The sequence below is a fragment of the Somniosus microcephalus genome, chromosome 22 (genome assembly GCF_052327205.1).
Source record: "Somniosus microcephalus isolate GS21.2 chromosome 22, FLI_Smic_1.0, whole genome shotgun sequence".
In the NCBI taxonomy this organism is placed as follows: Eukaryota; Metazoa; Chordata; class Chondrichthyes; order Squaliformes; family Somniosidae; genus Somniosus; species Somniosus microcephalus.
Genome location: NC_141008.1, coordinates 67,738,996 through 67,759,473, shown reverse-complemented (window position 1 = coordinate 67,759,473; position 20,478 = coordinate 67,738,996). Strand labels below are relative to the sequence as shown.

The following is a 20,478-nucleotide window of genomic DNA, read 5'->3' as shown; positions in this document are numbered from 1 at the left end:
GATTCCTGACAATACAATTCTGCTCGCAAGCGCCTAATTCCGAGAGAAACCCGTATTCCACCATTGTTCATTAAAAGAGGAATTTCAAGCTCCCAGGGTTCACGTTCAGGCTTACAGGTTTGTTGGAAACATAGATACATATATTTTAGTAGCATTCATAGACACAACCCTCTTAGATTAAAATTCTGTAGGGAATCCATCTGATAATTTGAGGCAATACCACTGAACCCCCCCGCTTCATGTATTTTGAGCTTTCCCTGTGTGACTTGCCAGCATCCTCTTTGGGATTGGTTAAAGAGTGCATAAATCCTGCTTACAGCAGGTTACAGTTATGTCAAAACGTGACAAGAGTCTGCTGTGCAATACCCGGCCATAGAGAAAATAAAAATTCCACATAGCTTGCAACTCCAAATGCATCTTCTTGACAGAATGTTAGGCCCTTCATTATATTGATGCTCAGGGAGTTGCTGAGTGAGAGAATGAATCTCCTTATATACCAGATGGCGTACGATTAAAATGTATTATGGCTCTGGGAGAATGAATATAGTGGAGATGTTGACCCTTGGTTGTGTTGATTCAGTCTTTGCACAAGATTATTATTCAACTGCATGAACTTTATTAATTAAGTCTACGCTTCTTATTTGCACCTGATTAAAAAAATTACAACCTATTAAAATACAAAGTTGTTCAGCAGGCCCTGTCTTTAAGAGAGCTCACTGTTTGTAGCTCTGCTCCTCGCATTAATATAGCACCTTTAAAATAGTAAATATCCCAAGGCATTTCAAAGAGGGGAAACAGATGCCAAAACAGTGTTAGGAAGAGTGAGGAAAAAATAATGGGAAGCATGGGGGAAAATGCAGGTTTTTAATGAGGCTTTTGAACGCAGCAGACAAGTAGCAAGTTGGGGAGGATTAGGGTGAGAGTTCCAGAGAGTCGGGCCAAGACAGCAGATGGCTCTGGCACTAGAGTCAGAAAGCAGCGGCTGGGGTGTAGGGCTGAAGCAGTTTGCAGAGGTAAATGGGTGAAGCGATGGAGGGGTTCATAAGTGATGATGAGGGCCTTGAAGTTAGGGAGTCAACGAAGGTGAATGAAAACAGGGACGACGATCAAGCAGGACAGTGTGTGGCACGATGTGAATGGTGCAGTTTTGCACAGGTTGGAGTTTGTGTAGGGTGGAACTCGGGAGGCTGGTGAGATGGGCCTTGGAGAAGTTGAGTCCAGAGGTAATGAAAGTATGGATAAAGGCTTTAGTATTGGTGGGGCGGGGGGTGAGGCAGAGATGGACAATGTTGTACAGATGGAAATAAATAGGCTCAGTGATGGATTAGATGTGCAGTTTGAAGCTCAGCTCAGTGTTAAATGGAACACTATAGTTGTCTGATTCAGCCGGGAACAGCTGGGGGAGTAAATAGTTTGTGAAAATCACATAATGGCATCAGTCTTTCCACTGTTCAATTGGAGAGAAATCTGGCTCATCCATGACTTGATGTTGGCAAGACAGATGTACTTGTGGTGCACACATGAAAACTAACCTTATACCTATAGATGATGTTGCCGAAGCGGGCAACATATAAGTGAGGAAAATGAGAAAGTCAAGGATGGAACCTCGGGGTACTCCAAAGGCGACTATATGGGGCAAGTGTAGAATCCATTGGCTGCGTTTGGAAAGGTGAGAATGCAACCAAGTGAAGGCAGCCCTGAAGAAGTGGAACGTGGAGGAGAGGTGGAGGAAGATGGAGTGGTTGATGTGCAGACCTGTTTAGAGGTTGAGGAGGACAAATGCTTCACACTGACAGAAGATACGGTTGATGACTTAGACCAGTGTAATCTTGCTCCTGTAGGCAGGGAAGCAGCTGGATTGAAGGGATCTGAAAGGGAGAATTTGGGGAAAAGTGAATATGAATCTGGGTAGCAATGGTGAATTCAAGGACCTTAGAGAGGAAGGGGAGGTTAGATATGGATGGTAGTTGGAAATGAGGGAGGGGTTACATGACTGGGCTTTTTGAGAGTGCAGGATGATGCTGGTAATTTTGAGGGGGAGGAAAGTGGTTCCTGTGCAAAGGGAGCTGTAAGTGATATCGGGAGCATTGGTGCAAGGTAAGGTAGTTGAGCAGTTACGAGTTGTGTAGAGAAGGAATTGTGGGAGCAGAAAGTGATTTGTTGAGGGCTGGGCCAGGGAAGGATGGAGAGAATCTACAGATTGATATGGGGACAGGCTGGGGATGTGCTGGCTGAGGAGGAGGAGGATGAGGAGAAGGAGGCGGTTAAAGGAGGAGGAGGATGATGCAGTCTCTTGATCTTTGGGAAGTCCATAAGATCCTTATACTTGCTTCAGGAGGTAAGGAAAGAGGGACTGGAGGGAAGTGTTGGAGGAGGCGATTGGCCATTGAGTAAGGGGTTATCTTTGTCCTCTCAGATGACCCTGAAGTCGTGATTTGGAGTGGAGAGGATTGCAGTGTTGTCACAGACACTTTCGACAGATTAGTTACTTTTCCAGGGATTTCGCAGACACTATCCAGCTGGCTTTGTTCCGGTGGAAACATTCCCTACATGTTCTGATGCCAATGAAAATTGAACAAAAACCCCCAAAAAATGTCCCCCACAACACTAACAATAAAAAAAGCGAGGAAGTAGCCCCATGGAATACGAAATCTATCCCTTTAAGAGGAGCTTCCCTTAGGGCAGAATTTTCTGCGGGGCCAGCGGGCGTGATCGGTGGCAGGTCGGGTGGGAAAATGTTTTCTTTTTGACAGCGGGTCATCAGACCCGCTTCCTTCAATTGGCTGGCAAACGCGTTGGGCAGGCTTAACAAGCCCAATCAGGGGGGAATCATTTTGGACAGCAGGCTGGAGCCAGCAGCGAGGCTGGGACTTGCCACGGACATCGCCCGCCAGGGTTGGTAAAGTCCAGCACTTTATGTTCCAGGCAGATGAGCAGAGCACACAACACAATTCCACTCTAAATGGATGGAGGCTTGGGTCAATTTGTGAGGGAATATGCCATATTTCAGAAAGATACACCATAATATGAACAGAATACTGATATTATTAATGCATGATATACTGTACTGGGTTTAAAAATCTAAAGCCTCGGAGACACAGGCTGTAAACAGAGAACAGGCTTCTGAGATAAAGATCAGTTGATAACAAAGTTGTAAAAACCGCAAGCTTTGAAATGGGAATTAGTTAAAAATACTAAAACAATGAAAGATTGAAGCAAACCATTGGTACTTCCGAAAGGTCTACGGTTTGCAACCAACACAATGAGAAGACCCAGTTTAAAGTGTTAAGAGCTAACACGTAAAACAGAAACACAAACATTAAAAGAACCATGTGCCTTTGAAAGGATGACATCAAGTAAAAGAAACACCTGTTGGTCAAATAGTTTTTATGTTAAACTAGGATGACAGGAAACACGATTAAATATGCAACCAATTGAGATAGCTAGAAATGCATGAACCACCCTAGTCAAAGTATCTTTAATTTATACATATAGTAAAAACCATACCAACAAGAAGACTTTAAAGATATGACTTCAATAGATGCACGAAGCAATTACATTGTGTTTGTATTGAACTTGGAGCAGTAAGGAGTCACAATGTCTGCTAAAAACCAGTAAAGCCAATATTAAGAATTGAATGAAAGTATTTTGTAAGAATTACATCAAATAAAGATAGCTGTCATATTGTTTTTATGATGGTTTTTGAAATACATAAAGGTAGAGACATAATTATGCATGCAATAGTTGAATTGACAGCAAGAATAGAAAGCATTCGAAAGAGAGAATCAATAAAGACAATTAGTTGACATCAGCAGAGAACTTCAAAGAAGAAACCAATGCAAAAAGAGTATAAAACATAGACCTTTTCAACAGAAAGGCAGAACTCGCTGAACGGGCAAAGCGTTTCTCAACTTTTCAGAGGCATCTCTGTAAGCTTTTAACTTTGAGTCTCGGGTGATCAAAGAGGTACTATTATTTGATTTTGGTGGATATTCTGGATTTAGAAATACGTTAGAAATAAGAAATGTAACGAAGTAAAGATTTGAGAATAAGCATCTCTGAGAAATAAGAAATGTAAGCTATCTGTATTTTGAATTGTTAATGTTGCGACTGATTCAACAGCTGTTAACTGAATGTCGGCTCTTAAATAAAACTATATATTTTTAGAATTGTCTCAAAGAGTAATTCTGTATAAACTCGCGAATCTAATTTCTGTACACTCTTTTGTAAGGAGTTGCAGAATTCTGGGGGAGTATTCCGGACCCTCATAATATCCGGAAGGTTACAGTCTAGTTAAACTTATTAAAAGTGCTATCTGGAGGACGGTAATATCTTCAGTTGTTCCTTTCCTTTAGGGAGAGATAGCCTGGACCTTTAGACCCGTATAAGCGTCTTATGGAATTCAGCTATCTCTAACTTAAGTTGAGGGTAAACGTCTGGGGAATACGCCTGATCTGGGGTAGCCCGGGAAGGGCTAGGAATTGTAATTATCCCTTCAAATTTACATATTATAGATTACATTTTAATAGTTGATTAAAGGTCTTGCACATTTTTCAAGAAAAACACTTAAGTCAATTTAAGGGGGCAAGCAAAAGATTGCGTGTTCTGCTAATTGAGCAGGATCATGGGGAGCTATGGGGAGACATCACAGCATTGGGATTAATTTTGGATTGCTCCAGCAAAGAGCTGGCATAGACATGGACTGGGAATTTCCTTGGAGCCACTCCCACTTTGCCACTGTAACTTTGCCAGAAGTGTGGTACATAAACAGGGTTTCTACTGCACTTCCGATGAAGTTGTGGCAATGGAGTGGGAAAATCCCTTCCACGATAGGTTAAATGGCTCCTTCTGTGTTGTGAACTTCAACGGATCCCGCAAAAGGTATCCCCACTCAATTCTCTTGCATGCACATTCTATGTCGATATGAACTGACCCTGCTGATGGAAAAGATATCCCCAAAATTCTTTAACCCATAGGAGAATGGAGTTACATAGACTTTACAGCACAGAAACAGGCCATTTGGACCAATGGTCTATGCCCGTGTTTTTTTTAATTTGTTCATGGGATGTGGGCATCACTGGCAAGGCCAGCATTTATTGCCCATCCTTAATTGTCCTTGAGAAGGTGGTGGTGAGCCACCTTCTTGAATCACTGCAGTCCATGTGGTGAAGGTACTCCCACAGTGCTGTTAGGCTGGGAGCTCCAGGATTTTGACCCGGTGACGATGAAGGAACGGCGATTTATTTCCAAGTCAGGATGGTGTGTAACTTGAAGGGGAACTTGGAGGTGGTGGTGTTCCCATGTGCCTGCTGCCCTTGTCCTTCTAGGCGGTAGAGGTCGTGGGTTTGGGAGGTGCTGCCGTTTTTGATATCACATGGAGTGAATCTAATAGAATGGTTTCTGTGATGGTGGGGACCCCAAGAGGAGGCCAATATGGATCATCCACTCGGCACTTCTAGCTGAAGATGGTTGCCAACGCTTCAGCTTTGTCTTTTGCACTCACGTGCTGGGCTCTGTCATCATTGAGGATGGGGATATTCATGGAGTCTCCTCCTCCCGTTAGTTGTTTAATTGTCCACCACCATTCACGACTGAATGTGGCAGGACTGCAGAGCTTTGATCTGATCCGTTGATTGTGGGATTGCTTAGCTCGGTCTATAGCATGCTGCTTCCACTTTTTAGCATGCATGTAGTCCTGTGTTGCAGCATCCCCAGGTTGGCACCTCATTTTTAGGTATGCCTGGTGCTGCTCCTGGCATGCTCTTCTGCCCTCCTCATTGAACCAGAGTTGGTCGCCTAGCTTGATGTTAATGGTAGAGTGAGGGATATGCCGGGCCATGAGTTTTCAGATTGTGGTGAAATACAATTCTGCTGCTGCTGCTGCTGCTGCTGATGGCCCACAGCGTCTCATGGATGCCCAGTTTTGAGCTGCTAGATCTGTTCTGAATCTATCCTACTTAACACGGCGGTAGCGCCACACAACACGATGGAGGGTGTCCTTAGTGTGAAGATGGGACTTCGTCTCCACAAGGACTGCATGGCGGTCACTGCTACCAATGCTGTCATGGACAGATGCATCTGTGACAGGACGAGATCAAGTATATTTTTCCCTCGTGTTGGTTCTCTCACCACCTGCCGCAGGCCCAGTCTGGCAGCTGTGTCCTTCAGGACTCAGCCAGCTCGGTCAGTAGTTGTGCTACCAAACCACTCTTGGTGATGGACACTGAAGTCCCCCACCCAGAGTAGATTCTGTGCCCTTGCTACCCTCAGTGATTCTTCCAAGTGGTGGTCAACATGGAGGAGTACTGATTCATCAGCTGAGGGAGGGTGGTAGTTGGTAATCAGCAGGAGGTTTCCTTGCTCATGCTTGACCTGAAGCCATGAGACTTCATGAGGTCCGGAGTCAATGTTGTGGACTTCCAGGGCCACTCCCTCCCGACTGTATACCACTGTGCCACCATCTCTGGTGGGTCTGCCTTGCCAGTGGGACAGGACATACCCAGGGATGGTGATGGAGGAGGCTGGGACATTGGTTGAAAGGTATGATTCTGTGAGCATGACTATGTCAGGCTGTTGACTAGTTTGTGGGACAACTCTCCCAATGTTGGCACAAGTCCCCAGATGTTAGTGAGGAGGACTTTGCAGGGTCGAATGGGCTGGGTGTGCCATTGTCGTGTTCGAAGCCGATGTCTTGGTTGATGCCTAGTTTAATTCTTATTATTGCTTTACCTAGCGGTTTGTTACAACTGAGTGGCCATTTCAGAGGGCAGTTAAGAGTCAACCACATTACTGTAGGTCTGGAGTCACATCTCGGCCAGACCGGGTAAGGACGGCAGATTTCCTTCCCGAAAGGACATTAGTGAACCAGATGGGTTTTTACGACAATCTGATAGTTTCAAGGTCACCATTATGGTGGGATTTGAATTCACGTCTCTGGATCATTAGTCCAGGCCTCTGGATTACTAGTCCAGTAACATAACCACTATGCTACTGTTTCCACTGCACTTCCAGTGAAGTTGTGACAACAGAGCAGGAAAATCCCTGTCACAAGAGTCGAAATGGCTCCTTCTGTGTTCTGAACTTCAATGGATCCTGCAAAAGGTTTTTGCTCCACACAAGCCTCCTCCCACCCCGCTTCATCTAACCCGATTAGTATAACCTTCCATTCCTTTCTCCCTCATGTTTATCTAGCTTTCCTCTAAATGCATCTATGCTATTTGCCTCAACTACTACTTGTGGTACCACATTCTAACCACTCTCTGGGTAAATAAGTTTCTCCTGAATTCCATATTGGATTTATTGGTGACTGTCTTATAGTTATGACCCCGAGGTTTGAACTCCACCACAAGTAAAACAACTTCTCATCTATCCAATCAAACCCTTTCATAATCTTAAAGACCTCCACTAGGTCACCCCTCAGTCTTCTCTTTAGTAGAGAATAGAGCCCCAGCCTGTTCAGTCTTTCCGGATAGGTATAACCTCTCAGTTCTGGTATCATACTGTAAATCTTTTTTCCACCTTCTCCAGTCCACTTAAAATTCTCATTTGTTTGTTCAAGTTCCTCCATGGATTTGCCCCTCCTTATCTCTGTAACTTCCTCCAGCCCGACAACCCTCTGAGATCGCGGCGCTCCTCCAATTCTGGCCTCTTGCGCATTCCCAATTTTAATCGCTCCTCCATTGGTGGCTGTGCCTTCAGCTGTTGAGGCCCTAAACTCTGGAATTTCTTTCCGAAACACCTCTACCTCTCTTTCCTCCTTTAAGGCGCTCCTTAAAACCCACTGCTTGGACCAATATTTCGGTTGCCTGTCTCCTTAGCTCCTGGTCAAATTTTGTTTGATAACGCTCCTGTGAAGCACCTTGGGAGGTTTTACTACATTAAAGGTACTATATAAATGCGAGTTGTTATTGCCTCTATATCCTTTTTATAGTATGGAGACCAGTTTGGATGCATGTCAAATGTGACAGATTTCCTTTAAAGTTGATTTTTGTGCTAAGTATTAGCGTACATGTTGAAGTCAGCACTGAAACATTAGAGCCATTTAGCATCAAATTTCTAAACCAATTTAATTTATGACAGCTCAGTTCCCACTAATATGAACAAGTGTTAGCAGGACAAGTTCTGCCCATACCAATCACAGCTCTGGAGTTTAAAATGGGTGCTTTCAAACCTCTTTTGATTTGCATTACATTTGAAGTGATAAGGTTATAGCATTAGCTCAAAAAGGGCATGCTTCATGGTTGAGAGATTTCTCTGCACTTTTTGGGTCAGGGTTTGGGTTCCGGCCTTGAGCAAGAGGCACATGCTCGGATTACAAAGTGCATTGACTGCCGTCTCAATGAATGCATGTAGCCTGAAGTAGTGGCATTACTGGGGAGGAGTGAAAAATCGATTCGTCATCTGAAGCGATTTGAATTTGGCCACCTGTACCTTTTTCAAAAATGGTTCTGCGCTCTGTGCATGCGTCACCATTTCAATGTCCCTCATGAAACCTGCAAACTGCACAACAGCTGATGTCTGCATTTGTTACCACAGATATCAAAGATATGGGTCTCTTTTACATTTACATAGTAGGGAGGTCTAGTTCTTCATGGTTTAGGGGCGAGCAGGCAACCAGTTGTTAATGGATCAGAGACAAGTGTCCAATTGCTACTGATGTAGGGGCCGATATACCTATCAATTCATCCAATGAAAAGCGACGAGTTAAGAAAGTAACTATAGGTTTTTATTGGCTAAATAACAGAGCCCACCCTCGTGGGTGATCGGATCCAACAAGGAGGAATACCAGCCAGTCGACCACCTTTATACCTGGGCAGGTAGGTGGAGCCATGGGCAGAGTCAGCAGTGGTCAGCCCAGGTATAACAGCGTGACAAGAGGCGACCTCGTATAGTGATACAACAGTGTGAACAGTGATAACCATAGAGTAACGATATGACAGTGATAACTATAGTGTAACGATAGTGAATGACAAAAGTGGTTTACCACAGGGGCAAAGTATAAATCTGCCAAAAATAAATGTTGGAGCTCTTTATTTACTCTAAGGGGCTAATAATGGGCCTTAAATAACTCCCCAATATGTCAGTGATGGCCTGGGGGGGACACAGTTGTATCCACTGCTATTCTAGTGGTGGGTAATGGTGCCAGGTTGGCCTACAGGAATGCACATGTGCAAATGTTCCTTGCAAGTGAATGACGACATGGTCTCAGTTGCAAAGTTCACAAAGATCTCAAATTAGGGCCTAGTGGAAAGCATCACCAGCTTCACCCCAACCCCCCCAAAAAAACTGCACCCTAATTATCAGCATAATTGGTTCACAATAATATACCAGCTGAAGAAAAAAAGACTTGTATTTATACAGCACCTTTCATGACCTCTGAATATCCCAAAGCGCTTTAGAGCCAATGAAATACAGGTAGAACATCCTGAATCCGGCAACCTCGGGACCGAGGCCGAGCCAGTTTTCGGGTTTTTCCGGACTTCGGAACGTGTTTCTGATGGCCGAAGTCCGGAAACGCCCGAGCCCAAGTTGCGATATTACCGGACTTCGGACATGAGAAACACGTGCCGAGTCTGGAAATGCCTGGGCCCAGGTTGCGCTTTTGGTAAGCCTCCCTCAGGGTGTCCGGATTCCGGATCATTTTACGATTCCAGACCCCTGCCACCAATCGTCCTGGGGTCCGGATTCTGGAACTCCGGATTTGGGACGCTCAACCTGTACTTTTGAATTGTAGTCACTGTTGTAATGTAGGAATGACTTGAGGACTATCTCCAATTCAAGGTCAAGGAAATAATTTGCAATAACATTTGACATCAGTGCAGGCTATTTTCTGTGGCAAGTGTCAATTGAACTGGTACAGAGGAAATGGGATAAATATAAATTTGTTAAACATTATATATTTTGTCTTCCATTTCCAGGATGGGAAACAAGAAGCTTTTGCCATGTCTGGCAAGTTGTTCTCTTCTGATTGTTGGTTTCATCTGCCAAAAAACAATGATCTTCTATATACATAAATAAATATGCCTGTTGTCATGACAAACAATCAAGCTCCACAAACTATGAGGAAAAGGTTAAACAACAACAACTTGTATTTACATAGTACCTTTAACGTAGTAAAACGTCCCAAGGTGCTGCACAGGAGTATTTTAAGACAATAAATTGGACACCGATCCACATAAAGATAAATTAGGGCAGGTGACCAAAAGCTTGGTCAAAGAGGTAGGTTTTAAGGAGCGTCTTAAAGGAGGAAAGAGAAGTAACGAGGCGGAGAGGTTTAGGCAGGGAATTCCAGAGCCTAGGGCCCAGGCAACAGAAGGCACAGCCACCAAAGGTTGAGCGATTGTTGAGAGATGTGTCCAAAAGACAGTTTTCAAAAACCCAAGTTTGCTGGGGAGAGTGGGGTGGGGGACGTTGTTTGGGGCGCCCTGCAGCTACTTCAACCAAGGCAACCAACAAAGGCTTCTGAGCACGTACCTTACATCCGCGATCGAGCAACACTGAATTATAGATTGTTGCCTGCACACTGACATTTTAAACCATTACAATATATACATCCTGAGATAGGGAACAATGGTCGGCCTCACCACACATTTATTCATCCACGCTGAAGCTTATTTTAGGACATACAAGCAAACCATAAACTCTTTGTTGGAAGGTCATTCTCCAGTATCAATACACTTTATATTAGAGCATCCCAACCCATCAATATATTGAAGTACCACAGCATGTAGGAGAGAGCAATTCTGGCTTAAAACACACACATCATAAATCCCAACATAAATATTAATGCCTTTCTCCACTACATAACTATTATAATATTACCTGCTCAACATGAGTGCACAGGTTAGCCCTGGTACCTGTGCCACAAACTGTCAATAGCGCATAGCCAGGAACTCAACTTGAACTCGAGCAAACGACACGACCGTATTTTGAACATGTATTTGGATGCAAAAAGCATCAGGCTCACAAATAAATGTCATAACCGTGTGGCACCCAGCACCAGTGGACAATCAGACATTGGGAGCAGAGCAAAAGGCAAGGATCCAAACATTAACAAAACAAAACATAGAGCAAACATAATCAAAATGGCTGTCCATGACCTTGGTACAAGGGACAGGAATATTTCTCATCTATTCTATTGTGCCAACACCGGTTGTCAGCATTCTCAGTGAGTAGGTCATGGCCTGAGGCAGAAACCCGCGAACTCTACCACCTAGCAGGACAAGGGCAGCGGGCGCATGAGAACACCATCAGCTCAAAGTTCCCCTCCAAGTCACACACCATCCTGACTTGGAAATATATATCGCCGTTCCTTCATCGTCGCTGGGTCAAAATCCTGGAATTCTCTCCCTGAGAGCACTGTGGGAGTACCTTCACCGCACAGACTGCAGCGGTTCAAGAAGGCGGCTCACTGCCACCTTCTCAAGGGCAATGAGGGATGGGCAATAAATGCTTGCCTCACCAGCGACGCCCACATCCCAGGAATGAATTTTTTTTTGTTGATTAAAACTGGGAATACATGTCAGGCACCAAAATTAATGTTACCATTCTAACTTTGGTTAAAAAAGTATTTCATCAATAATATGCTATTGTAGTGAAGTTTGTATTCTGGGTGCTGGATTGGGAATGAGAAATGTCAAGGCTCCAGAGCAGAGTAAAGTTTTGGGTAAATAAGCAGAGTGGGTCAGGAAGGGACAGAAAGAGTAACAAAGGTATTAGGGCATCAGCGACTAAGGTGACATCAGGGAAAATAGAAATAAGTCAAAGCTAAATGCACTATATCTGAATGCAACAAAATAGATGAATTAATAGTGCAGATAGAAATGAACAGGTTTGATCTAATAGCCATAACGGAGATGTGGTTGCAAAGTGACCAAGGTTGGGAACTAAATATTCCAGGATACTTAACTTTTAGAAGAGATAGGCAAAATGGAAAAGGAGGAGGGGCAGCCCTGATAATAAAGGATGGGATAAAGACAGTAGAGAGAAAGGATCTTAGCTCTGAAAATCAAGAAGTAGAATCAGTTTGGGTGGAGCTAAGAAACAGCAAGGGGCAGAAAACATTCGTGGGAGTTGTTTATAAGCCCCCAAACAGTAGGTGTAATGTAGGACAGAGTATATATACATCAGGAAATTAGAGGCGTATGTAACAAGGTTAATACAGTGACCATGAGGGACTTTAATCTACATATAGACTGGGCAAACCAAATTTGCAGTAATAGCATGGAGGACAAATTCATGGAATGTATGCAAGAGAGTTTTCTAGATCAGTATGTTGAGGAACCAACTAGGGAACAGGCTATTTTAGATCTAGTGTTGTGCAATGAGAAAGGGTTAATTAATAACCTTGTGGTAAAGGGGCCTTTAGGGAAGAGTGACCATAATATGATAGTACTTTATACTGAGTTTTAAAGTGATTTAGTTAAATCTGAAACTAGGGTCTTAAATCTAAACAAAGCTAACTATGTAGTTATGAGGGGCGAGTTGGCTACGGTAGATTGGGAAACTAGATTAAAAAGGTATGACAGTAGACAAGCAATGGCTAGCATTTAAAGAATTAATACATAATTTACAACAAATATACATTCCCTTAAGGCACAAAAACCCCACAGGAAAAGTGGTCCAACCGTGGCTAGCAAGAGAAGTTAAAGATAGTATTAGATCAAAGGAAGAGGCTTATAATGTTGCCAAAAGAGTAGTAAGCCTGAGGATTGGGAGGATTTTAGAATTCATCAAAGGAGGGCCAAGAAATTGATAAAGAAAGGGAAAATAGAATATGAGAGTAAACTAGCAAGAGACATAAAAACAGACTGTAAAAGCTTCTATCGGTATGTAAGAAGGAAAAGATTGGTGAAAGTAGATGTGGGTCCCTTACAGGCTGAGACAGGAGAAATTATAATGGGGAATTAGGAAATGGCAGAGAAACTAAACCAATACTTTGTGTGTCTGTCTTCATGGAAGAAGACGCAAACAACTTCCCGGAAATAGTGGAGAACCAAGGATCTAGCGAGAATGAGGAACTGAAAGAAATTAGTATTAGTAAAAAAAAAGTACTGAGAAATTAGTGGGACTGAAAGCCGATAAATCCCCTGTACCTGATGGCCTACATCCTAGGGTTTTGAAAGAGGTGACTATAGAGATATCGGTTGCATTGGTTGTCATTTTCCAAAATTCCACAGATTCTGGAATGGTTCCCGCAGATTGGAAGGTAACAAATGTAACCCCACTATTTAAGAAAGGAGGGAGAGAGAAAATGGGGAACTACAGACCAGTTAGCCTGACATCAGTAGTAAGGAATATGCTAGAATCTATTATTAAGGACATGGTAACAGGGCACTTAGAAAATAATAATAGGATTGGGCAGAGTCAACACGGATTTATGAAAGGGAAATCGTGTTTGACAAATCTGTTAGAGTTTTTTGAGGTTGTAACTAGCAGAATAGATAAGGGGGAACCAGTGGATGTAGTGTATTTGGATTTTCAGAAGGCTTTCGATAAGGTACCACACAAGAGGTTATTAAACAAAATTAGGGCTCATGGGATTGGGGGGTAATATACTAGCATGGATTGAGGATTGGTTAATGGACAAAAAGGAGAGTAGGAATAAACGGGTGATTTTCGGGTTGGCAGGCTGTAACTAGTGGGGTACCGCAAGGATCAGTGCTTGGGCCTCAGCTATTCACAATCTATATCAATGATTTGGATGAGGGGACCAAATGTAATATATCCATGTTTGGTGATGATACAAAGCTGGGTGGGAATGTAAGTTGTGAGGAGGACACAAAGAGGCTTCAAGGGGATATAGACAGGCTGAGTGAGTGGGCAAGAACATGGCAAATGGAATATAATGTGGAGAAATGTGAAGTTATCCACTTTGGTGGGAAAAAAAGAAAAGCAGAGTATTTTTTAAATAGTGAGAGATTGGGAAATGTTGGTGTTCAGAGGGACCTGGGTGTCCCTGTACACGAATCACTGAAAGTTAACATGCAGGTACAGCCAGCAATTAGGAAAGCAAATGGTATGTTGGCCTTTATTACAAGAGGATTTGAGTATAATAGTAAAGACATCTTACTGCAATTATATAGAGCCCGGTGGGACCACACCTGGAGTATTGTCTACAGTTTTGGTCTCCTTACCTAAGGAAGAATATATTTGCCATAGAGGGAGTGCTTAGAAGGTTCACCAGACCAGTTCCTGGGATGGGGGGATTGTCCTATGAGGAGAGATTGAGTAGACTAGGCCTATATTCTCTAGAGTTTAGAAGAATGAGAGGTGATCTCATTGAAACATACAAAATCCTTACAGGGCTTGACAGGGTAGATGCAGGGAGGATGTTTCTCCAGACTGGGGAGTCTAGAACCAGGGGTCACAGTCTCAGAGTATGGGGTCGGCTATTTAGCACTGAGATTAGGAGAAATGCCTTCACTCGGAGAGTGGTGAATCTTTGAAATTCTCTACCCCAGAGGGCTGTGGAGGCTCAGTCATTGAGTATATTCAAGACAGAGATCGATAGATTTTTGAATATTAAGGGAATCAAGGGATACGGGGATCGGGCGGGAAAGTGGAGATGAGGTAGAAGATCAGCCATGATCTTATTGAATGGCGGAGCAGGCTCGAAGGGCCAAATGGCCTACTCCTGCTCCTATTTCTTATGTTCTTATGAATGAGTATTTGACGATGGAGGCTATAAAGCTTTACTTAGGCAAAGGAATATACCTGGGGTCCTACCAAGCCTCATGTTTAACAGCCACATCACTTAATGCAGCACAGAAACATGCTAGAATCCTCACTACCATATACTGGAGTGCAGGATATCTCTGAATCACTAGCGATCCTACAAACATGCAAAAGTAGGTAAAAAATAACTTAAATGCTAATGTTACCTTTTAGCCCGAATGAGAATGCTTATGTTCCTTGTGCACATAATTTGAAGAGTTAAGTAATAGCCACTTCGGCAATGTACTGGGTGCACCCAGCTTTGTGGAACTGTATCTCAGCAAGGGCCCCACACTTTCACAGGGAGAGGGCAGCAGAGGAAGATACTGAAAAATGCCCACACACTTGTCTGAAAAGATGCTGTATTCGGCAGCTTATTGCTAATACAGTGCACTTTATAGAGATCAGAGAAAAGAAGTGAACAGAGCAGAAATGATACCAAAGAAATAGCATTTATTTAGTAGACTATCTCTATAAGATTGTCTCTTGGAGGGATGTTATTTGGAGGAGGTTTTATAGGGATTCTCTCAGTGACTGAGCCATAAACTGTGTGCCTTATATCAGAGGTGGCTGCAAATCGGAATAGCATACGCAGTGATTGCTACTTTTTCCATTTTCCCCTCATCTCATTGTAGCCATTTTACCTCAGGAAGTTGGAGTGAAGCGTTGCCATGGATTTCTCCATAGCTTCTACCCAAGCGCTGCTCTGTGCTCAGTCGGCACAAGACAGCTTTGCCACAGCTCAGCCCCAAGAATTGACCTTTCCTTGACCTCAGCACCCAAATACATTATTGTGAAGCAACGGATTGTGCACAAAGCAGTATTGCTGGTTAACTAAAAGAAGCTAAACAAAAAGAAAGTTGATGGTGTTCAGATAGAGTTAAGAATCATGGAATGACGTGCTATTTTCAGTGCATAATTAACACACTGTGGCTTAGGGGTTGGAATTGGAAAGAAAGAAAGATTTACATTTATATAGTGCCTTTCATGACCACCGGACGTCTCAATGTGCTTTATAGTCAATGAAGTACTTTTTGAAGTGTAGTCACTGTTGTAATGTGGGAAACGTGGCAGCCAATTTGCGCACAGCAAGCTCTTACAAACAGCAATGTTTTTTTATGATGTTGATTAAGGGATAAATATTGGCCAGGACACTGGGGATAACTCACCTGCTCTTCTTCGAAATAGTGCCATGGGATCTTTTACATCCACCTGAGAGAGCAGATGTCTCAGTTTAACGTCTCATCCGAAAGACGGCACCTCCGACAGTGCAGCATTCCCTCAGCACTGTACTGGAGTGTCAGCCTAGATTTATGTGCTCAAGTCTCTGAAGTGGGACTTGAACCCACAACCTTCTGACTCAGAGGCGAGTGTGGTACCCACTGAGCCACGGTGAAGGGGGTGTGGGGGGGGGGGTGGGTACAGAGACTCTGCTATTGTCAGTTTTACATTACGGATTTTGACGGGGGTGGTGGGGGTACAGGTGCTTCCTCCATCATGTTGCCACTTTTGGAGGTGCAATTGGTTTGGATGCCAGGCTCGCCCAGAAATCCTGTCAGCTGTGCTTATTGTGCACTGCATTCAATTTAGCTGCAGTCCAGAAACCAACTCACACATAACAGTCACTACACTGCAAAAAGCAATTCATTATGTGGAACATTTTGAGATGCTTCCACAATATGATAAGACATTATCAAATTACAAACTTCTTTTTTAATCACTTAACTGATACACAATCCCCTCTGTGCCCTCACCTAAGACTGGTACTTAATCTTCATAGTCTCAGATGCTATTGACGCTCGATCTCTTTTTATTAAAATAAAATACATGTTATGTCACAACCAGCTGCAGTTTTGCCCAGCACGTTACTGTTCCAGCCAGACATCTGGAGGACAAGACTCCAATACACAAGTCGATGGCCCCATTCTCCTCATTTGCATGGGCAGTCGATTGTGTTTGTAGACAATAATTGGAAAGGAAAGAGTCCGCATACGTTGCGCTCTTTAGGCAATTGCTGGTAATAAAAGCTCAGAGATCGCAAATCTAAGTCTAATCTACCATCACTGCGCTGGTCTGAATAGTGCTGCTTGGAATTTGCAACAGGTATTGCTGCTCTTCCAATCTCTACTGGACTCAGGAATAGTATCTTCCAAAAACGGCACACTTTTATAAATATTTTTGCCTGCGTTATATTCTTTTTCTCCAAAGTTAGGCTCCTTTATCTTGCCTTCCTGTATTATTGTTCCCACTGCTATCTCTTTCAGTGCAATTTCTGTAAATTACAGATTGTATCTGCGGGTGACAAAATAACCTGGGGTGAAGCAAATGGCTTGAGTGAGAGCAGCAAAGCAAAGAATTACAAAAAATATATACTTTCTGTGAGGAGAACGTCTTGCTTGTCTAAGATGTTAGGAATTTGGGTTTTTTTCTCTCCCCAAAACAGAAGTAACAGACACAAGCTGGAAAACATGCAAAAACTGGCCAAACAATACAAAATCAGTCCGAAATATAGGCCTATGCTTTGCGGTTACACACAAAGTGCAATGGGGCGCGGCTCATCATAATGTACGCTGCAGTATACCCAACACTCCAGCACTTGCACAGTGAAAGATTGTGGCACAAATTGTGAGGATTTTCCCTTATTTCTTGAGTAGAAAATGTGAGCTCTTGTGGATATGCACTGGTGTTCCTTGATGCTAAATCCAATTGTTTTAAAGTTGTTTTTATATTTGCCATGGTGACATAGAGTGGCACTGAGGGGATGTGCCAGGAGTGGGACTGAGGGGGGGAGAAGCCAGGAGTGGGACTGAGGAGGGGGGGGGGGGAGAGCCTGGAGTGGTACTGAGGGAGGGGGAGGAGCTTGGAGTGGGTCTGAGGGAGGGGGAGGAGCCTGGAGTGGTACTGAGGGAGGGGGAGGAGCCTGGAGTGGGACTGAGGGAGGGGGAGGAGCCTGGAGTGGTACTGAGGGAGGGGGAGGAGCCTGCAGTGGGACTGAGGGAGGGGGAGGAGCCTGGAGTGGTACTGAGGGAGGGGGAGGAGCCTGGAGTGGTACGGAGGGAGGGGGAGGAGCCTGGAGTGGTACTGAGGGAGGGGGAGGAGCCTGGAGTGGCACTGACAGAGGGATGAGGAGCCTGGAGTGGGACTGACAGAGGGAGGAGCCTGGAGTGGTACTGAGGGAGGGGGAGGAGCCTGGAGTGGGACTGAGGGAGGGGGAGGAGCCTGGAGTGGTACTGAGGGAGGGGGAGGAGCCTGCAGTGGGACTGAGGGAGGGGGAGGAGCCTGGAGTGGTACTGAGGGAGGGGGAGGAGCCTGGAGTGGTACAGAGGGAGGGGGAGGAGCCTGGAGTGGTACAGAGGGAGGGGGAGGAGCCTGGAGTGGTACTGAGGGAGGGGGAGGAGCCTGGAGTGGCACTGACAGAGGGAGGAGCCTGGAGTGGGACTGAGAGGGGGAGGAGCCTGGATTGGGACTGACAGAGGGAGGAGCCTGGAGTGGGACTGGCAGAGGAGGAGGAGCCTGGAGTGGGACTGGCAGTGGAGGAGGAGCCTGGAGTGGGACTGACAGAGGGAGGAGCCTGGAGTGGGACTGACAGAGGGAGGAGCCTGGAGTGGGACTGACAGGAGGAGGAGGAGCCTGGAGTGGGACTGAGAGGAGGAGCCAGGAGTGGGACTGAGAGGAGGAGCCAGGAGTGGGACTGAGGGAGGGGGAGGAGCCTGGAGTGGGATTGACAGAGGGAGGAGTCTGGAGTGTGACTGAGAGGGGGAGGAGCCTGGAGTGGGACTGACAGTGCCACTCCAGGCTCCTCCTCCTCTGAGGGGTGGAGTTGGGTCCGGTGCTGATATCCATCCACAAATGTGGACAATCGGACACCAAATCAAAAACACTGATGGCCTACGTGGAACAGTTGACATACACTCATCAAAGATGGTGACAAAGATGTAATAGAAGATGTTTTTGGAGCGCTGTAGAATTACAAATTTCATATTAAAAGATTTTATGTAATGATTGTCCTTCTAAAGCATTTAAATGGCTTGGGGATGGGGGGAGGAGATTACTCCAAGTGCACTAATGATAATGTAAACAAAGCACATTGTGTTTCTACATTCAATATTGCTAGCAAAAAGCACCCTAAAAAAAACCAACAGCTTTTTGACATGCCTAGCATAGAGTAACCAGAGAAAAATTTGCCCATCTTCTCTGTTGGTTAGCTATTCATAAAAACATTTATACTCATATTTACAATTTTACTACAAATAACGAATAGAAGAAATCTTTCCTCATTTGTTGACAGTGGACTCTCATCACTCACCATATTTTGCATTACTCATATATGCCATAGTTACCTCCAGCTCCTATAGTTATCATAAAAGCTCTGCTTTACCACTTACCCATGTCTGAAGACAGAGCAATGGAAAAAACACTAAGTAGTAGAAAACAGCACGACATATTTATGTTTATAGTTATGTCCAAATTAAATAAGGCGCAAATGTATTCTCTGTTGACACAAAGATATTTTACATTAGGTTCCCTTTAAGAGCTCAGTTTGAGCCAATAGGAAGGCATCGAGATTGAATGTGTGAGTGCGAGTATGTGTTGCAAGTGTGTGTCTCTTACACAGCTTCTGACAAGTATCAGTATAATTGCACTCCAATGGATGTAAGTTTTCATTTGTGCAGGATCGAGCAGGCTAGTGCTCTTTTCTAAGTAAAGCCTCTTGCTTTCAGATTTGAAAAAAATACGCAGCCACAAAATATTGGCATTGCTTTCATCTCATCATCCTGGTGTGTGAGCACTTACCTTGATAATGGAATTGGAATGAGCCTGGATTTCCAAGTTGAATGCTTTGGAAATGGATAGAAACTTGATTGCTTGGGCTGCGAATCACCTGCCCCTTCATTAAAATCGACTCGTTGGCAAGAACAGTTGGTTTATCTCCATCGAGCCCTTCAATCGTTAACATCTCTCCTTCAGACAGGCTGATGTTTTTGACCTGCAGACAGATTGTGTGGAAAACATCGTTACAAAATGGCCAATTACCAATGTGTTATGGCTTGAGCAAAGCAGCGTGGGCATTGGAGCAGCAACAGAATTCCTACACTTTGACCTTTATAAATTCCGTCATGGAGAAATACATACATTTAACTTTATCAAGGAATTTATGAATAGATGTTAAACTTAGCAGCCCTTCGAGTTAAATCTTAGTTAAATGCAAATTCAAGGCTCCAGTGCTCCTGGCATTGAGTTGTGTCATAAAGAAACATTGGTTGCAAATTAGAGCTGTAACATTGTAATTCTATCTTTGGTTCCTACGAGAGCTGTACTGCCATATCAGACTGTTCCAGCCCACTTTAATCAAGTGTCAGAATAGCATTCGAACAAGTCAGCAGGTCATTCTGGGTCGCGGATATTGTGCAGCTTTGGGAGGCAGTAATAGGAAAGGAAAACTGAAAACAGGGAGTACATAACTATTGAAAGTCCACCCCTCTACAAACGTAAGTTACAGAACACAATTTCCGCATTTATTTTGATCTCCTGATACCATCTCTCAGTCTCTAATTCAGAGAAGAGTAGGTCACACCTAAGCCTCTGCCTTAACTGAATTTTTTTTCCCCCAGTTGTCAGGATTTATTGCTCATCCCTGCTCAACCATGTGAGTCAGACCAGGTTCCCTTCCCTGAATCAGTTGGGTTTTTACAATTCTGGTGCCAGATTCATCAAATTCAAATCTTGACATGGTCGGATTTAAACTCATGACCACTGGGTTGC

General features: G+C 44.1%; 1 protein-coding gene across 3 annotated transcripts in view; it reads right to left on the bottom strand.

The window, feature by feature from the left end:
* sez6b (seizure related 6 homolog b) overlaps nucleotides 1-20,478 on the bottom strand; it is a 996,456-nt gene that overhangs the window by 404,299 nt on the left and 571,679 nt on the right. For all 3 annotated transcript variants that reach the window (XM_085965010.1, XM_085965009.1, XM_085965011.1), the window contains exon 4: nucleotides 19,510-19,702. In XM_085965010.1, coding sequence (XP_085821136.1) covers nucleotides 19,510-19,702 — 193 coding nt within the window. The remainder of the gene's footprint in view (nucleotides 1-19,509; nucleotides 19,703-20,478) is intronic.